General features: G+C 45.4%; 1 protein-coding gene across 1 annotated transcript in view; it reads left to right on the plus strand.

Annotated features, from left to right (window-relative positions):
- trpm3 (transient receptor potential cation channel, subfamily M, member 3) overlaps positions 1 to 19,778 on the plus strand; it is a gene marked incomplete at both ends in the record, with an annotated part of 106,434 nt that overhangs the window by 31,115 nt on the left and 55,541 nt on the right. The window contains 4 exon segments of the mRNA XM_079750609.1: positions 12,677 to 12,756; positions 14,656 to 14,857; positions 16,576 to 16,789; positions 18,833 to 18,957. Of these exon segments, the coding sequence (XP_079606735.1) occupies positions 12,677 to 12,756; positions 14,656 to 14,857; positions 16,576 to 16,789; positions 18,833 to 18,957 (621 nt within the window).

Raw genomic sequence — 19,778 nt, forward strand, 5'->3', positions numbered from 1 at the left:
TTGATGGCTTTGTAACATCAGGTGAAAACAGCCACAGCTGCGGTGCTCCCACGCTGCCAAGGAGGAGAGCCTAGTGTTGCTCATGCAACAGTCAGGTACATGATGTGAGACCACATTGCGGCTGTTCCGAATCTGTTTGTTGATTCGTAGTAAAGCAGCCATGCTGTGCTGTCGGGGAGGCGTGGGAGTATGTTTCTGTGGACGGGCTACAATGTGTAACAGACAGTTCAGCCTCCGTGAGCCTGTTGCTGATTCATGGATTAAAAAAAAAAAAAAAAAGCTCTGGTGTACAACTGACATGGAGAAACACGAGTCGTTGTGGGATGCTTTTGAATATTTATCTGTGTTCTCATGTGTTTTGGATTGGGTTTTGTGTTTCCTCCTTCACGGGTGATGGAGTTAGCAGAATGGTAAGCCTGTGTTTCCATGTTGGCTTTTAATTGAAACATAAGTTTTCTTTGGGGTTCATGAAGTGGAATAAAACAATCTCACACACACACACACACACACACACACACACACACACGTGCACGCGCACACACAAACATAATCACTCACAGCATTGCCCTGACCAAAGCAGAGTCATTGCATGAGAGGCAATTTCACAGCCCTTGGCCTGAGACACCTGCAGCTTGATAACGCTGGCATTGAACTCACAAAGAGGCAGAGAGACACACACTCACACACGTACACACATGCACGTGCACATACACACGCATACACACATACACTCACACACATTTACAGACACATACACGTACTACACACACAGGCACGCATGTGCGCATGCACACACATGCACACACACACACACACACACACACACACATACACACACACATACATACATACATACATACATACATACATACATACATACATACATACATACATACATACATACATACATACATACATACACACACACATACACACATTAACACACACCTGCAAATAAAAAAATGATGTATTCATTTAGTAATGAACTGCCTGATTAACTACGACACAACTGTATGCAGTGTCATTTTTCTCATTGGTTCATTAAACAGCCACTTAGCTATTTGAAAAAAAAAAAACTAGCCTGGAGATATTAAGAGGAAGGAGAAGATGGGGAGACACAATGCATACTAAACACTGCAGCAGACATTGCAACACTTCACACTGCACTATAAAACGATGAAGTGTTTACATTATTCATTACAGCACAAACAAACTAAACATGGTCCCAGCGCTTCATGTTTGAGACGCCCTCTTATTCCAATGCCCTCTTTACATCCATCACAGCTATCAATCAAGCAGCCATTGTCATGCGATGGCCACAGCTCCTGACCTTGCCATTCCACCTGTCATTCAAAATAAGTACCTGCCCCTCCACCCTCTACCTCTCTTTCTGCCTGTCTCCCTCTCCCAGTAGCTCACTCTGATTCGTCAGGCTCATTCACCCTCCTTCTCTCATGCTCTCTTGCTCCCAGCCAGGAGACATATATTACACTTGTGAGCGAGTAGTTTTATCTGTTTACTTTGGTCTGTCGCGGCACATTAACTTTCTGTCCTTTGCAATTCTCACCCAGCTCCTCTTTTCTCCCCACATTATCTGACCACTCAGGTCCCCTTCGGCTAACCTTACACCCATCTCTCCACATTTATCTCTCTCTCCTTCAATCTCTCTCCATCACAAACACTATTCTACGAATGATGTTCTCTTCTCACCTCCATCTTCTGTCTGCGGTGGATGTTCCTTCATCTACCTCTCCGAGGTCTATCTAGATGTTGTTTGCTTGTCTAACCCTAACACCCGGCCCTGCCCATGAAGGTTAGCCCTTAAACCTGTCCCTTACCTTTACCCTCACCCTTACCTGAACCCCCCTGCTAACTGTTGCCCCTCAGAACGTCTAACCCTGAGTGTGAGGAGCCAGGCTGAGCCATGGAGCCCTAACAGCCCTGTGTTACCTTTACCATTGTCTCCTTGTGGACCCCTGCTCCCTCTGTGACAGACCATGCCTCCCCTTTGATCCCACTCCTCCGTGACTCCCCCACCCTTCCATCCGGAACAACCTCTCCCTCCTCCTCCCTTTTCCCCGGTCACATACTTGTATCACTCCTTTGTTATCCGCCCTTCCTCCCTTCCTTCCTCGTTATCTGTCTTTCTTTCAAGATTCCTTCTCTTTTTGTGTGTGTGTGGGTCTCTCTCTCTCTCTCTCTCTCTCTCTCTCTCTCTCTCTCTCTCTCTCTCTCTCTCTCTCTCTCTCTCTCTCTCTCTCTCTCTCTCTCTCTCTCTCTCTCTCTCTCTCTCTCTCTCTCTCTCTCTCTCTCTCTCTCTCTCGCTAACCCTCTCTCTTCCCGATGCCCAACTGATCTCACCCCAGCTGTGTGTCTCCCCACTTCCCCATTGTCTGTTACCTAAAAGAGTGTGTAGTCTGAGGCCCCGGCGCTGTCAGGGGCAGAATGGCCGTGCCAGGGCTGATTAGAGTCTGCATGGCCAGACAAACAGCCAGGCTTACCGGAGGCCTGTGGGAAACAGAGCTGCTTATTTTTGGCTTTTCGGGAGATGGATTGGAAACGACGGCGGCTAAAACAAGCAAGCATTCTTCCATTATACTCACATGTTTGAAAAAATAAAAACCATCAACACACATGCTCGCTCGCACGCTCTCATGCACATGTGCAGACTGACACGGACACTGCACACATTCAGACAGACACACACACACACACATTCACACTTATGAAAGCCAAATGAACACCTGCTTCGAATAGGCAGATTTCATTTCTCTGGGTTTTCATTTTATGTGCTGTGCTGCATTATAAGAGGATCCTCATTGCCGTCACCAGTACAGGTGACGGTAGGATTCATGTATGTGTGTTTTCAGCCGAATAAGATGCATTGGATACTTATTGGATTCTTGTGAATTACCCTGCACATAGCACTGACGACAGCACTTCTTGATAAACACAACAATGCATTTTGTATGAAGCAAAGCCCCTCTTCAAAATACAGATTAGCAGTGGTGAATTATAGATGTGGGGGGGGGGGGGGGGGCGCCGCCTAGGGCTGCCAGTCAGTTTGAGCCGGGTGGAACACGTCAGGTTATTTTTATTAAACTCATGTCCTTTTCCATGTCTCTTCAACTCTTCAACTCTTCACCAATTTACTTTAAGGAATTTATTTTAAGTTTTGCAATGTTACATTCCGTTTGGGATCTTTGCGAATTGCTGTTCTGCTCAGTCTGGTCACATAATGTCATGCTTAATATTATTTCTTTACCCCACATCCTTTGGTTGAATCCGGGAAAGTTGTTTATTGAATGTTGTTTATTTGTCTATTTTTGTGTCGTTGAACAATGCAATGATACTCATAAATTAATCATTGCTAAATCCATAAAGCTTGGATCAATCGGGCACCGGTGCATCTATCTAAAGAGAGGCCTCATATAGATCACAGCGACGTCACAGATCCAAATGTCATGCAGATGTCAGACCGGTTATGGATGTTTTCTGAAGGATGACTAATTGTATTGTTAACTTACTGTATTAATAACGTGTCGAACAGAGTACTGTTATAGTCTTTATGATACTTGCATAATCGATAAAATAGTACAATTACATTAGTTCAGTGAGCAATAGGTTCCATGATTCTGTAGCTAATAGGCTTTGACTTGATTACCACCTGACTCTATGGACGACCTCTTTGAAATAACGGAGTAAGAAGAGGGTGGTCTCTGGCTGGAACCACAGATTATTACGTCCCTTTAATAGCTAACCTATTACACAGCTTGGATATTTTTGCCTAAATTACTAGATTAATCTTGGAAACACCCACCCACCCACACACAGACACACTTTAATTCACTATGAATCACTTGAAATCTCTTCAAAGCTGCCAAATGCTGAACCAAGTGGAACATTCTTGCACATATTTGTGTGAGTGTGCGTGTGTACGTACGCGTCTGTATAATTTAATATTGAAGTTTAAGTCTGTCGTTGCTGACCCAAGTGATAAATGTTTGAACATGAAGTCGAGTGGGGGGGGGGGGGGGGGGGGGTCAAGACTTTTTCTTATGCCACTAGGTGGGCTAGTAACCTTGTTACAACGGAGCGCTTGGAATTGGGTACTTCGAATGCACGTATATCAGCGAGAAGGAGGGCGGTTTCTGTTTCGGTTAGATGGATTCAGTCTAGATGCTTCGGATATTGCTTTTTTTAAATTGTTATTCAGAAACGCTAATTTGATTTCATGTTTTTATGTTCTGACGTGCACAGGTCATAACGAGTAAGAAAGCCGAAATTGGGTTTTAGTAGAATGGATATGCAAAAGAAAACCCTCAACGCCTCAAGATAACTCCCACTAGCCAACCACAGTCTGCTTAAATGTTTGTATGATGAGTAAGAACGTTTTCAGCCTGGGCTGAAAACTCAGCCCTGGGCCAGCAGAAATGTGTGTGAACACATGTCAGGTAAACGCTATGCTATCCTAGCCTGGGGCTTATTTAAGTCTGGGGCTGAGTAGTGAACAGTCTGAAAGCTACTTAGGAGTGCTGGCTCTTTGCTGAAGGTCATGGCCAGCATCAGGTGCTTGTCATTTAGCTAACGACCCCAGCCATGCCTGCAATGGAATCACAACGACCAAACTAGGCGGGAAGGGGTGTGGTCGTGTGTGTGTGTGGGGGTGTATGGTGATGCTTATGTTAAGTCATGCTGTTCAGCCCTCCTGCTTCTCTTGTCCACTTCCTTTCCCATAGACAGGGAGGTAGAATGAGAGGGAGATTGGCTAAAACGACCTTGAATTTCACAGAAACATTCCTCTCAGCCATTACGTTATTTCCAGGGATAGAGAAAAATCCAATTTAGTCCATGCATGGCTCATAAGGAGCCAAAACAGAGAAAATAAAGAAAAATAGTTTGTGGCCTTTTTCATCAACTTTGAATGGCAAATATCGGCCCGGGAGCAAAGCTTATAGAACGTCGGGTTCGGAGTGTTTGGGTAATAAACAATTTATCTGAAGAAGGTTGTTTTTTTGCTTACGTTAAAGGATAGTGTGGAAGGCAATATTCCACAACCAAAACAGCAAGGGAAATGCAAGTATTTGTATATTGATTCACGATGATGGAAATAGGTGGACACGTCCGATGGAAATAGATGAGCACAATGAGACCTCATCACTTCCTTAGTAAGCCATGTCTTTAGCTGACAGATTAATTGTTCTCTGGTTGATTGGCGTCATGAGACCCCTTCAAGCGCCGCTCTGGGGCCAATCACTAAACCTAAAGACTCGAGGCGGGGATAATCAATGGCCCCCTGGCCATTCTCAGATCTCAGATCTATATCGGCCTTCTGAAGGAATGCTTATATAGCTGCTGGGTTATTATCTCTCAATGCATGCAGGATGTCACTCAGTGACACTGATTGGGTATTGGATTTGGGCTGCTGTCGCGGAGCATTGTATTGGTACTCTGTGGTACTCTATGAGACTGGCCCTGGACACACAAACACAGGCGCGCACACACACACACACACACGGGCACGGGCACACACACACAGCCACACCCACACACACACACGCACGCACACAGGCACACACACACACACGCACAGGCACACACACACACACGCACAGCCACACACAAACACAGGCACACACACACAGGCACACGCACACACACACACACAGCTACACACACACGCATACACAGGCACACACACATACACACACACACACACACACACACATAGCGGTCTGAGGTGATGGACTCAGGTGTGCTGGTGTAATCAGACCGAGAGGGCGGTGGACCAGCAGAGAGCTTCTGTGGCCAGGATAGAAGAAAACACTGGAACATTATTCATGGGATTTTTCAGCAACAGCTTATTCACAGGGTGTTGCGTTATTATCAGGAACTATGTTCTTGAAGGTGTGTGGTATTTTCGAGCAGTGTTATTTTATGTGTGGTACAGTGTTGTGTGTGTTGTGTGCTTTAGTTGAGATTACCGTCTGCTGTTTGCCTGGAGGCCCCCCACCCTCATCGCTAATTAAACGCTGATAGCTGGTCACCCTGAGATCTGGCAACCCTCTGGGCGCACAGAGGAAGATCGAAGGGCCCCCACCCCCCCTGAAACTATTATAGAGCCTCAACACAGGGGACGGGGTGGGGCTGTAGTCACAACACATCAATACAAACACGCACGCACGCACATACACACACACACACTAACACACACACACATATACACATTGCAATACATACACACACACACTGACACGCACATATACACATTGCAATACATACACACACACACTGACACGCACGCACAAAAACATACACAAAGTAAACACATACATGCACACAATGACACACACACACACACACACACACACACACACACAGAAAGCTATTCTTGGAAACTATTCTGTCCCCGTCACAATGTTATCTATCCAAGTGTTTGTGTGTGCGGGGGGCAGCAGGCTGGAGCGATGGCAAGCTAGTCTGTTTAGTGGGCTCTCCTGCCGTTCTGGCTCCCCGGGTTCCCACAGCATGCCAGCCACGGTTCACCGTGTTCTGGAGGCGCTCCTCCTTTTGGATCCTACTCTCTTCTCACCATCCAAAACAAGAAGCGCCTCCAGAACACGCTGAACACCTGCTCCACAAAGCGAAGGACCCCCCCTCATCTCTGACCTAGCTGCAGAATCCGGAGAGCCCAATCCGTCCCACACTCATCTTGGCCCCCACTCTCCCGCACTTCATCTTATTTATTATCGTTTTGTATTATTACTGCTGGACGTTTGATATCTGGTTCACCCTCACTGCCACTGTCGTTAACGCCACTGCTGCGTACTGTACCGCCCCTGCCTCGTGGCCCTTTTTGTCCGTCTGGTTTTGTGTTATATTTCCTGTTTGTGTGTCTTTTTACTCGGCTAGTTTCACTGAGGTCCCCCACAGGAATAAAGCTAGTGTTCTTTTATTGTGTGGAATTGAATTGAGACACACACACGCACACACTCACATATACTGGCACGTAAACAAAGACACAGACACACACTGACACACACATTAACACTCACATGTGCCCACACACACTTACACACACATATACTCACACGTATACTCAAACATATACACAAAAATATACACACAGACACTCACATATACACTCACATGTATACACATAAACACACACGCAAACACACACACACACACACATACACACACAATTACACAAATACTTATTCACACACACACACACACAAGCACACACCACAATCAGAAACAAAGGACAACATTTCTTGGCGGCCTAATCTAAATGTTATGGAAGTGAGTGTGCAGTGGGGGAATGCTTTATTTAATGCTGTCCCAACTGATTTCTAGGAGTAGTTGTTGTTTAGATGTCCAGTTCAGACTTTATTAGTTTGACGTGTGAGAACAGCTGAATCCCTTGGTTCTGCATGCTTGCCTGGATAAAATATGTAGAATCCAGCACAGAGTTGGTGAAGTCTGGACTGGTGGTGTTACTGATCTGACACACGCACAAACACACACAGACACACACCTAGGCAAAGACACACGGTCACACACATACACACATTCACACACGCACACACACAGACACACACACCCATGTGCACTCACATGAACGCCAAAACGGAGAGAGACACACACATGCAACATCAACACTACCCTCATCACTCACACACACACACACACACACACACACACACACACACACACACACACACACACACACACACACACACACACACGTTCCAGCAGAGCTGATAGAGCCAGAGTGGAGTTGGGTCTGAGTGCTGCTAGTCTCAGCAGCAGCCTGCTAAGGTTGGCTATGGTCAAGTGTGTAATGCTGAGGTCCTATAGGGACAATCTGGCTTTTGCTGTCACCCTTTACCTCCCATAAGAAAGGAAATCTGCACATATGAGGCTGTGCCAAAAACAAAGGTAAGTCGTTGAATTACAATGTTTCTGTACAATTCTCTCTCCTCCGTCTTTTTGTTTATCAAGTGTTTATGTTTTAGGTCAGGATGATGCATAGGAAGTTTATTTTCCCTCCAGATGGAGTGAAAGTGCATCGAAGGACATCTTTAGTGTTGAATTTAATTATCCTAAAATGACTTTACTGCAAATTAGTAAGAGACCAAAACGGGTGTTTCTTACTTTTCACTTAAACCTTACTTGTGTGCATCTTTAATTAAATGTATATCAAATTAAGTTTGGTAAACAATACAAATTCAAGTCAATTACAGAGTGATGTTTAGGGTGCGCAGTTAATTATTCGTCTTTTAGGCATGCTTGCTAGAATCCTTAACATTTAATGTAATAAAGCTCACAGTGTTCAAAGGAAATAGAAGACAAATACAAAAATAAGTTTTTATCATAGTTTAAAATGAAATTACCAAGCTTCCGGGCAAATCAAACGATCTGCAAAAAAGATCTAGGCGAGTTGCACCCTGGATAAAGGACAAGATATATTGATGTTGCTTTCTACTACGGAAAATCATATCTTCATGTTTATCAAAACCAAAAACAGAACAGAATGCTTTAGTGTCAGCAGAATCATTTCTAAATACATCCATTTAATCTACAAAGAGGTCCCATCCCAAGCCTTGGCAAGAGAGGGCCCTCGGGACATAATGTTTAGTGCAGAACACCAGTTCCAATAAAGAGGGGAAGCGATTGGAGGTGGCGGGGGTTCTGAAGGGTTGTTGACTGCCAACAGCCTTTAAGGACACTTTATATGTCAGCCCAGCCTCTTACTAACACACACAAAGCACACAAATATTCACACTCACAGACACACACACACTCACACGCACACACACACGCACGCACGCACCCGCGCGGGCGCACACACAAACACAAACACACACACACACACACACACACACACACACACACAAACACCTAGCAGATCTACACACGCAGACTCCAAATACAAACACATACACACAAACACACCCACAGACACTGAGCACATCTACACACGCAGACTTCTAATTCACACACACAATCCCACAAACATTCACACACACACACACACCTACAAACATCTAACACCTCTACACACGCAGTCTCAAAATAGAAACACACATTGACACCCAAACACATACACACACACCTAGCATATCTACGCATGCATCTCCAAAATATACACACTTAAAGACACACACCTAACACATCTACACACGCAGACTCCAAATACACGCACACACTCACACACACACACACAGCAAACACATAGACATGATGACTAAACACACACACACACACACACACACACCTAGCACATCAACACACACAGGCTTCAAATACACACAGAATCCTAACACACACAAACTCCTACACACTCACACACACACCAAACATAGACATTTCACCTCCAAAGACACATACTCACACACATTCATGCATACACACATGCATACACACACACACACACACACACACACAAACACACCTAACACATCGACACATGCAGACACAAAGTACACACAGACTCCTAACACACACAAACTCCTATCACACACACACACACACACAAACATACAAACACACCTAACACATCGACACATGCAGACACAAAGTACACACAGACTCCTAACACACACAAACTCCTATCACACACACACACACACACACACACACACCTAACACTCCAACATTAACAGAATATGGCCACACGCACAGGACAGTCTCCTTGTCTCCATAAATATGCTTTGCGACCAAGCTGCTGTGTTTGTTTGGCAGGGTGATAAATCTTAATTACAGGCAGGTCTGCCGGGCGGCCGTGCATCTCATCAGGCCGTGTCGGGCCTCACGGGGGACAATAGGCACCGGCAGAGAGAGGTGGAGAGGTGGAGACATGGAGACGGAGAGGGAGAGGATATTAGGGGGATACACACAGATAGGCAACAAAAAAAAAAAACCCTCCCACACATATTCATGTTATCTGGTCGGAGAGCAGAAATGTAAAGACAACAAATACAAGGAAATTAAATTCGGGGGGGTGGGAAGAAATAACTAGTGATTAAACTTCACCACTGTAGCACACCCATTTAAACTTCACCACTGTAGCACACACATTTCACAGAGTTTTATTTGGTGTCATCGGACCCAGCCGTGCTGGATGGGGTCAGGTAGAACACCACAGTTAGCTCTCCGGTGAACGCACAGCGATGGGGATCTACTTTGTGCTGCAGTGAGCCGGCGGATGAGCACGGTGTCCGGGAGGTCAGCGAAAGGGTACGGGGGGGGGTGGGGGGTGGATGTGAGTCGATGTGGACCCCGCTGACTCAGACTGAGTTGAGACTGAGTGCGACCTGTGATAGAAGCCCCCCCCCCCCCCCCCCCCACACGCCACCCCTCGTCCCATCCCCCCTCCCCCCACTTCCCCCGAGGCATCATTCCCCCCCCTCCCCCCCCCCGGAGTTATGGTTAATCGCAGCAAGTCGGGTGTCGGGGTAAGTGGGCCTGTGTGCGGGACCTGGCCCGGTTTTGTGTGTGCGTGTTTGGGAGTGTGTGTGTGCTGGAGTATTTGTCCAGCGGTGGGGTTAGGCGTGCCGCGAGCTGACAGCCTCCAGTGAGGCGTACGGGGGGTGTTTTGGTAGCGCGGCGGAGGCAGACAGCCCCTGTACAAGCAGCCCTCGGCCCGGCTGCTGGGAAAGGAAGCCCCGGGCACTGTCCCAGCCACGGCGGAAAAAAGAATATAAACAAACGACTTTTCGTCTTTTCTTTAGCCGCTGCCGCGTTCCGATCTAAGTTTGCGTCGGGAACCCGAACCAAACGGGCTCCTGTCCCAATCGGGTCCTGTCCTGATAACTGGGCTTCGTCGTGTGGTCTCCGGTGATCTCTGGTTTTTTGGTGCCTCGTTATTCGGTATTACACGGCCCCCCCTGTGTTAACAAATAGCTATCCCCCTACTGGGTTTGGCAATGTCAATGTTACCTTTGAACTGGGAAGCACATCACGATGGTTTATCAATTTGGCAGAGACACATTTACTCCTGATTTTAGGTGACTGGTATATTTTGAATACATGACTTGTATATAAATGAATATCTCAATGCTAGTGTTCTTTTCTTTTTTTGGAACATAACTATAATGTTTTGTATTTGCTGTTTAATATAATTGAATAAGTTGATGATAAGTTAGGAATAGAAGTTTGAGAAGGCAAGGGATATAAAAGTGTGAGAAAGCAATTTTGAAAACTCTTCCTTCAAGCCTGATATATATTGAGACGACAAGAAAGCTTAAGCAAGTCATTTACAGTTACTTCCTGTGGAAGAGAAGTTTAGTCACAAGAAAAAATAGCATGATAGAACACACATCACTGAACTTATCTTTTGGATACCTCTTGCACGTAAAAGATTTATTAACTTGCCAAGATTTCTGAAGATGACAGCAATGTCTACATTGTGTGTGATTAATCAGAAATTCAAGGGCGGGCAGGATTTGATGTTGTTTTAGTTCCACACTCTGAACAAAGTTAAGAAAACGCATTGAGTAGGTGACAAGAACATGTTTGTTTTAAACTTATTTTTAATTATTCTGCCAGCTTTAGCTTATGCTTTATCTAAAGCTATTATTTTGTTATCCATCTATATTGGGTTCCACCTTTTAACTCCTATTCTAATTCGTGTGCTCCCTGAGAGGAAAACCTTGAAGAAAATGACTACGACACCTCCTTCTCCTCTACTTTATCTGCAATTTTAACAAGAAAGATATCAAAGAAGCTTACCAGGAATTCCTCTTAATGCTGCATGTCTGTGTGTTACCCCCACCTCGATAGCCACCAGACATACTCAATAAGCCTCTGTCTGTTGGGTAATTGCATGAAGCCTGTCAATAAAGTGGATGTGAAGGAGCAGTATTAAGAACCACACACTTATCATGTCACTCTCTCAGAGCCAAAGGTGTCTTCATCAAACACCTCCTGGTTACATGGTGGTGGACTGTCAAATAAATTCCTAGATCCATACATACATACATACATACATTAATTAACACACGCACAATCACACTTACACACTGATCAATGTGTACTCATGTGTGCAACTGAGTAAACATGTAAATGTTTGTGTTTGTGTGCGTGTGTACGTGCGTGCGTGCGTGGGTCTCTGTGCTTGTCTGTACTCACGTCTGTGTACATCTTAACAGTTATTCTTTGCCGGTTATACCATGTTTTCTGCTGTTAATTGTTGAGTGTTATGCTTGTAACTCCCCTGACTCCCAGCCATCCCTTAAGCAACACACAGTAGCAGAACAAATCCCTCCGTCACAAAGATCTCCATTGATTTCTGTCCCGCTCTGGCTGGAAAATCGCATTTGGATCCAATCAGATGAATCCAAAAGGCTCAATGTCCAAGCACAGATACTTCCAGGTCTTTTGACGCTGGGATTCCGAACGTGTGTCGCCAGGCAGCCGTTGCTATGAAGTAGAGTTGAACCTCTCCATGGGGTGAAAGTGCTTCTCTACAGGAGAGTGCTCTGGAGGAGCGGGTCATCAGTATTCCTCTGTGTGTGTTCCTTCACTCTGGTATTCAGGGGTCAGCCCAGGACGTCCGTGGACAATACTGACTGGTTTCTTCTTCTTCTTCTCTCTCTCTCTCTCTCTCTCTCTCTCTCTCTCTCTCTCTCTCTCTCTCTCTCTCTCTCTCTCTCGCTTATTTCCACAGGCACAGAAATCATGGATAGAGAGAGTGTTCAGCAAACGAGAATGTGTCCATATCATAGTGAGCGCCAAAGACCACCATAGGTGAGTACATACACACACACATCCTGTTAATGCACTGAGCAGAATACTGTTTCTGTTGCTGTTATTGGTTACTGGTACTGATTACTGATCTAACTGACACGTGTACTTCTACTGGTTATGTTACTGGTAATTATACTGGTCATTGTACTGGTACTGTTACTGGTAATCTAACTGGTAATCGTCATGGTACTGGTATTGGTACTGGTAAGTGTATTGGTACTGTTACTGATGATGTTACGGCTAATTCTATTGGTATTGTAACTGTTACTTTTGCTGGTTATGTTACTGGTAATTGTTAACAGTTATTGGAACTGGTAGTGTAACTGGTACTGATACTTATGCTGGTACTTTAATTTACAGTTCTGGTACTTTAAGTGCTACTGTTACTGTTATTGGAAATTATTCTGGAGCAAGGTCCCAATTATCGGCCAATTTACCAGACATATGTAAATAAAAGGACATGAATTCAAAAATAAAAGCAGCCCTTGTTTAGCATTGTAGAAATAATTGTCTGGTTGTTTCCAACAGGGGATATTAGGGAGACGTGGCTATTCATGTAAACTGCTTCGTATTAATTCAATTATATCATGGAAGACTTTAGAAGGCATAACACGTGAGTCAGCTAATGGCGTGTCCTGTTCCATGCGGGGGAGCAGGCGAGTGAGTAAGAACAGCGGTGATATGCGCACTGGTGACCTTTGAAAACATGCCTCAAAGTAACATCGCGTTGACCTTCATTTGCATCACAGGTGGCCATCGGCCCTAATGAGGGGAAAATGCAAACAACCACCTACTGCCTACCAGTTAAATATCACAAACAGCGGTCTGACGGACAAAGTAGCATTTGAGGAGAGGGAATATATGCCAATTATATCTTTAACGCTCATCATTTAAAAGGTTACACCGAAAGCAGTCTCTCTATTACAAATCGTCTTACAAACAGTGTTTGTGTCAATGAAGCGAATGTTCAGTGAAAGCACGTTGAGGACTGTAGCGTATGTGTCATTTACACACGCACAAATACACCCACACTCGCTCACACAACGCCACAATGCAAACACGTAAAAAAACAAGTACTTAGGCACATCAGCAGGCAAAGCAGATGCATGTTTGCAATTACACACTAGCATGGCCAATAAAGTCCAGGAAACACACGCATGCACATGGGGATAGGGTGCTCAGGGGGGCGTTATCATACGTGCAAATTAATTCAAATACAGATTTAAACCAACACACACACATTCACACAACACTGGCGGGTTCTCCCGTGGGAAATGCGGCTGTGAGACGGCACGATGTGCATTTTGTTTTACCTTTCGTCTAACAACGGGAAACTTCAACTGGACGGAATCAAAGAGCCCTCGACGACGGTTGTCAGGGGGTTCCTTTAACTCCAACTGTCTCACCAGACAAAAGGTTTCCGTGTATTCTCCGGCAGAACACCAGAAACCACATGGCACCGTGTCACTCAGATCCTCTGTTGACACAGAGGAGGGTGAAACGTATCCAAGTAAGGCTGAAGGCAGACAGTGATGTTCACAGGAGACACGCGCACACTGAGAGCTGCCCGCACTCCAGAGTCGGTCTCACTGCTCGTCTCTACCAGGAGAAGAACGCTCAATGTCAACATTGACAATCAAAACTAAAGAACCCCAAAAAAAGTAAAAAGTAAAATTTCAAAAAGAAGTTTTTGTACAGTTTGGGGCATCTCTCTCTCTCTCTCTTTATACATTTCTCCCTCTCCACACATCTTTCTTTGTATTTCCTCCCAGGCCTCCACAGCAATTTGAATGTGTTGGTGTGATAAATCAGCCTATTTAAAACGTTGACCCTATTTATTTGTATCTCTCTCTTGCACACTCTGCTCGTCTCACTCTCTTTGTCCCTCCCTTCTCTTAGGTGCTATTGCGGCCGTCTGATAGGCCAGCATGTGGGCCTGCCGCCGGGCATCTCGTCCAGTCAGAACGACAAGGCGGAGCGCCTTGCCAAAAATGACAGCCTATCAGAGAAATGGTCCATCAGCAAGCACACACAGCTCAGCCCCACGGACGCCTTCGGCACCATCGAGTTCCAAGGAGGGGGACACTCCAACAAAGCCATGGTGAATATTCAACCAGATTATAAACCCAGACCGGACGGCTGGAATTGTGCACGGTGCCTTCTTTACATACATGGTAATCTTAAATGCACTGACGTCCACAGCAGGAAGAGAGTGGAGAGAAACAGCCACGTTTCAGAATCTCCCTCCAAGGCCTTGTGTCTCGGTATTGTACCCTGAGGGGAACCTTGTTCCTTCAGCACCGTCTCATACTGCCCTGGGCTAAATTACACCAAAGTTAAAGCAGGAACACATGCAGAGTCCCGGATGGGTGAAAACTCCTAGAACAAAGGAAGGGGTCTACATATGGGAAAGGTGTTAGGAATATCACACATGCAATCAGTTGTAACCTGGCAGACTGCTTGTCTTAGATGGGACTAGAAGTGGCTCGATGAAGGAGGCCATTCCCATAGTAGGTGTGCCAATGGTCCATGTGATGTCAAGTCCCTCTATGTACTTGTACCCTCCGCCATCTCCATGGAAACATCGCCTCAGTGACTCAGTGACGCTACGGGATACATTAGGACTATTTGAGCCCAATGGGAATTTAATGATAGACAGTTATAGGCACCTCACTGTAGAATATGTTATGGTTCACATTCACCTCTAAGACTATTAAATACGTCTCATCATGTTCCCACACACCTGCAAGTCGCCATGTACATGCATGTTATTCAGTGATTGAGTTCTAATCCGGGGTTCACACTAGAGAATCATTTGCCTGATTCTGTGCCCTCTATCCCCTTCCTACTCTGGTCAGCAAAGCCTGTCCGGTCAGACAATCCTTTCCCTATTCCCGAATGGGGCTTCATCAATGTTCAATATGTACTGATTGCATTTTGAAAGATTTCAGTTTAGGAGATAAGGGCCAGGTTGTTGCAGGAAGAGAATCGTTGGTGTGCTGTTCGGGCCAAATTGCCCTCCCCACACACCATCTCACCCCCCAACCGATTACATTTATCTCCCTCTATCGTTAGGGTGTGTGTGCTCTCTCACCTTTTCTAAATTTGAAAGAATCATAAATGTCCCAGGCATAAATATTGCATGGTAAAATTGCAGTCAAATAGGTGGTTACTTTAATAGAAATCCATCACAGTTAATGTCTTGATACATGGTTTGAATGATTAATGGGTTCAGACACAGTTTATCTCCAGTTCGTTTGTTTTAAACATTAATCATGCTCATTGACTAAATGTGCTGCCAGTATAACACAAACACCCTGTTAGTGGTATAATCAAGATAATGAGAACAAACCATGGTACCTTGATGAAGCCCACAATTTGAATTTTTTGTCTAGAAAGCTGCAAACGCTCAAAGTTACAATGAATGTGCATGGAAAGATTGATGTGTCTGTGTGTGTGTGTGCGCTTGTGTAAAAAAACTACGCAAACGCTAAATGTTAACAGTGCACGTGGAAAGAATGTGTGGGTGTGTGTGTGTGTGTGTGTGTCTAAGTATGTGTCAGTGTGTGTTCATATAATAATATCTGTGTGTGTGTGTGTGCTTGTGTGCACACGCATGCGGGTGTGTGTCTCTGTGTGTGTGTGTGTGTGTGTGTGTGTGTGTGTGTGTCTTTGTCTGTGGGGGTAGGGTACCCTTAAAAGCTAAAAGCCTGACTGCAGTACCATCCCAATGGTTATGCTCAGCGGACTGCTCTAATGCCTGTGTGTGTGCCTCCATAACCCCATCTTCTTCCCCCTGCACCCCCCTTCCTCCTCCAGTACGTGCGGGTGTCTTACGACACCAAGCCGGACCTGCTGCTCCACCTCATGACCAAGGAGTGGCAGCTGGAGCTCCCCAAGCTGCTCATCTCCGTCCACGGGGGCCTCCAGAACTTTGAGCTGCAGCCCAAGCTCAAGCAGGTCTTCGGCAAAGGCCTCATCAAGGCAGCCATGACCACCGGAGCCTGGATCTTCACCGGAGGGGTCAACACAGGTAGGCAGCCGGAGGGCAACCTCACATGGTTGGGCCTCTCCACTAACTCCTACTTCTACTCCTAACAATATTGACTTATAGTGTAAAAGGGTAATGCCCAAAGCACATGGAGCATGAATGTTTGGTTCATTATTATTATCATCATTATTATTAAACCTGTATTTATTCAGGGAAAGGCTGAATAAATATTTGTAAGTGGGGATCCCTCCTTCCAGGGATGGTAAGGAGTGTGATGTATGCCTTAATTGGCTTAGGAAGTAGTATTACAAGCAAGCTAAAAGCAATATAACAAAAATGGGGGGCTAACTGGTGAGCAGGCTGGTAGCTTTCAGGGACCGTCCAGTCGTGATGTCCTCAGCACACTAAAAGCAGAGACAGCATTACGGTCAGATGGGGCAGGGTGGACAAGGAACATGTAGGAAGACTCTAATCTAGCGCCTACGGGGAACAGGGGTAGACTAGTGCTGGCTAACCGGTCGATTGAGCTGTAATGAGAGCTGCGGGAGGAGCCAAATGAGAGGGCAGAAAGGTAGGTTTTAAGTTTGGATTTGAATTTCGCAGCAAGATTGACTTCCCTGATTACAGGTGGAAGTCTATTCCGCCGAAAGGACGCTCGATAACTAACGAACGCTCCGTTTCATGTTGATTTCTTTTTAACTTTTGGAATTGAAAGAAGTCAAGCTTTTAAGACCGGAGGGGCAGAGGAAGAAACTAGGGACGAATACGGTCCTTCAGGTAGGAGCTAAAGCGCGCAGGGTTTTATAGGGAAGCAGTGGCACCTAAAACGGAGAATAGAAGGCAGAGCATGAATGGAGCAGGGCTATATTCTTTTGCTTGCTTTGTATTGGAAATTTTATTATTATGATTTATTTTGTCTGCGTCCCTTACACCAGACAGTACACAAGTACACCTTTCGATCCTTCAAATGATTTAAAAATATCGTTTTTTCCATTTATTTTATATATGTATATTTGTTTAATCATCTGTGATTTCTCATGTTATTTCTGAACAAAATTCCCCTCATTGTCATCCATCGTCGTCTATTGCAAAAGCTACTGGATCGGGAGCCGCGTTTTACTACAGATGTCTCTGAACACTGCACTGCCTCCCAAGCGTTTAATTGAATCCTTAAAACATTGGCACTGCCTGTACTACTATTGTATGCATGTGTATTTTACATCATAAAAGCCACATAGCTTTGAACACACGAAAACATCAATCTTTAAATTTTATGAATGAATGAATGATTCACTTTAAAACCTCAATACCTGTCATCCGGGGAGATACAGTGTAGTGCTTGGGTGACAGAATGGGTACAAAAGGGGGCTCGGTAGAGCCAGAGAGCTGAATAATAGATGGGGGTGATAGAGAGAGGTAGGAATGTCATGGTGTCAGGAGGAGAGAGAGAGAGGGGCAAATGAATGCCACGGTGTCATGAGGAGAGAGAGATTGAGAGAGAGAGAGAGAGAGAGAGAGAAAGGGAGTGGGACAGAGAGAGAGTCAGAGAGAAAAGAGGTTGAGAGAGAGAGAGAAAGGGAGACGGACAGAGAGAGAGAGAGCCAGAGAAAAGAGGTTGAGAGAGAGAGAGAAAGGGAGAGGGGGAGAGGGAGAGAGATAGAGGAATGCCTTGTTGTCAGGTGAAAATGGAATAAGTGTCAGGAGGTGAGAGAGAAAGCGAGGGGATAAGATGGCTTCTAGGTATAATTGTCAGTCCTCTAGGGACCGCATACATATTCCCAGGAACCACCCATTCTGTGTGTGTGTGTGTGTGTGTGTGTGTGTGTGTGTGTGTGTGTGTGTGTGTGTGTGTGTGTGTGTGTGTGTGTGTGTGTGTGTGTGTGTGTGTGTGTGTGATAGTCTGAGCGTGTGTGTGCTTTCAAACGTGCATGTGTGCCGGTGTGCTAACACACATACATCTGTGTGCTTACTTGTGTCGACACATTCGTGCACACAAACGTTTTCAATTAAATGTCTGCTTGTTATTCTACCCGACAACGCACCCTGTCACGGCCTTCCCTCTCCCTCCCCCCCTCCCACCAAAAGGAGTGATACGCCATGTGGGGGACGCGCTGAAAGACCACGCCTCCAAGTCGAGGGGCAAGATCTGTACCATCGGCATCGCTCCCTGGGGGATAGTCGAGAACCAGGAGGATCTAGTGGGGAAAGATGTAGGTTGGTGTGTGGGTGTGTGTGGGTGTGTTTCGGTCTGTTTTGTGTCTATGGGAGAACTGACAAATAGCAGTAAATAGCATAGACAGTTAATTGGATTCTGCTTCCAGAAAGCCTAGTGTGTGTGTGTGTATGTGTGCCTGTGTGTGTGCGTGTTTGTGTGTTGGTGTTTGTGTGTTTGTTTGCTTGTATGTGTGCATGTGTTTGTGTGTGAGTGTCAGTGTGTGTGCCTTACATGATCCAGTGTGTGTCTGTGTACGTGCGTGAGTGTGTGTGTGTGTGTGTGTGTGTGCCTAGTTACATGATGGCCTGCGATTCCATTAGTAATGCATCTTGCAGGACACAGCTCACTGGCTGCTACATTTCTGTTGACAGCCTATTAGCTGTCATGCTGAGTAAGCAGAATCTATTGTGCGATTATGACACTGCGTATAAGTAAATGAAACAGATGCTGTTGCAAACCCAGCACCATTAACGGCACACACACGCGGGCTCATTCAAGTCCGGAAGAAGAATGCTAAAAAAGAACACTTTTTTAGTTCACTAGAAGTTGAATCTTGTCCTAAAGTGCTAAAGTGTGGGTATTAAGTGGGTAAGTGTGTTCATGAGTTCGGCATCTACCGTTCAATGCTTAATGAATCTGTCCTTAATCACCTCGACTTGGCTGAACACTTTCTAACCCTATCTCCATTAAAAATCAGTGAGTCGGATATTATAGAAGACATGGCTCCATCCACGGAGATGGTCTTCAGAGGCCTGCATTCACCACAATGTAAAAGATGTAAACCTTCCCTCTGTCCTTCCCTCTGTCCTCTCCTCC

Source organism: Pollachius pollachius (genome assembly GCF_949987615.1).
Source record: "Pollachius pollachius genome assembly, chromosome: 1".
NCBI lineage: Eukaryota > Metazoa > Chordata > Actinopteri > Gadiformes > Gadidae > Pollachius > Pollachius pollachius.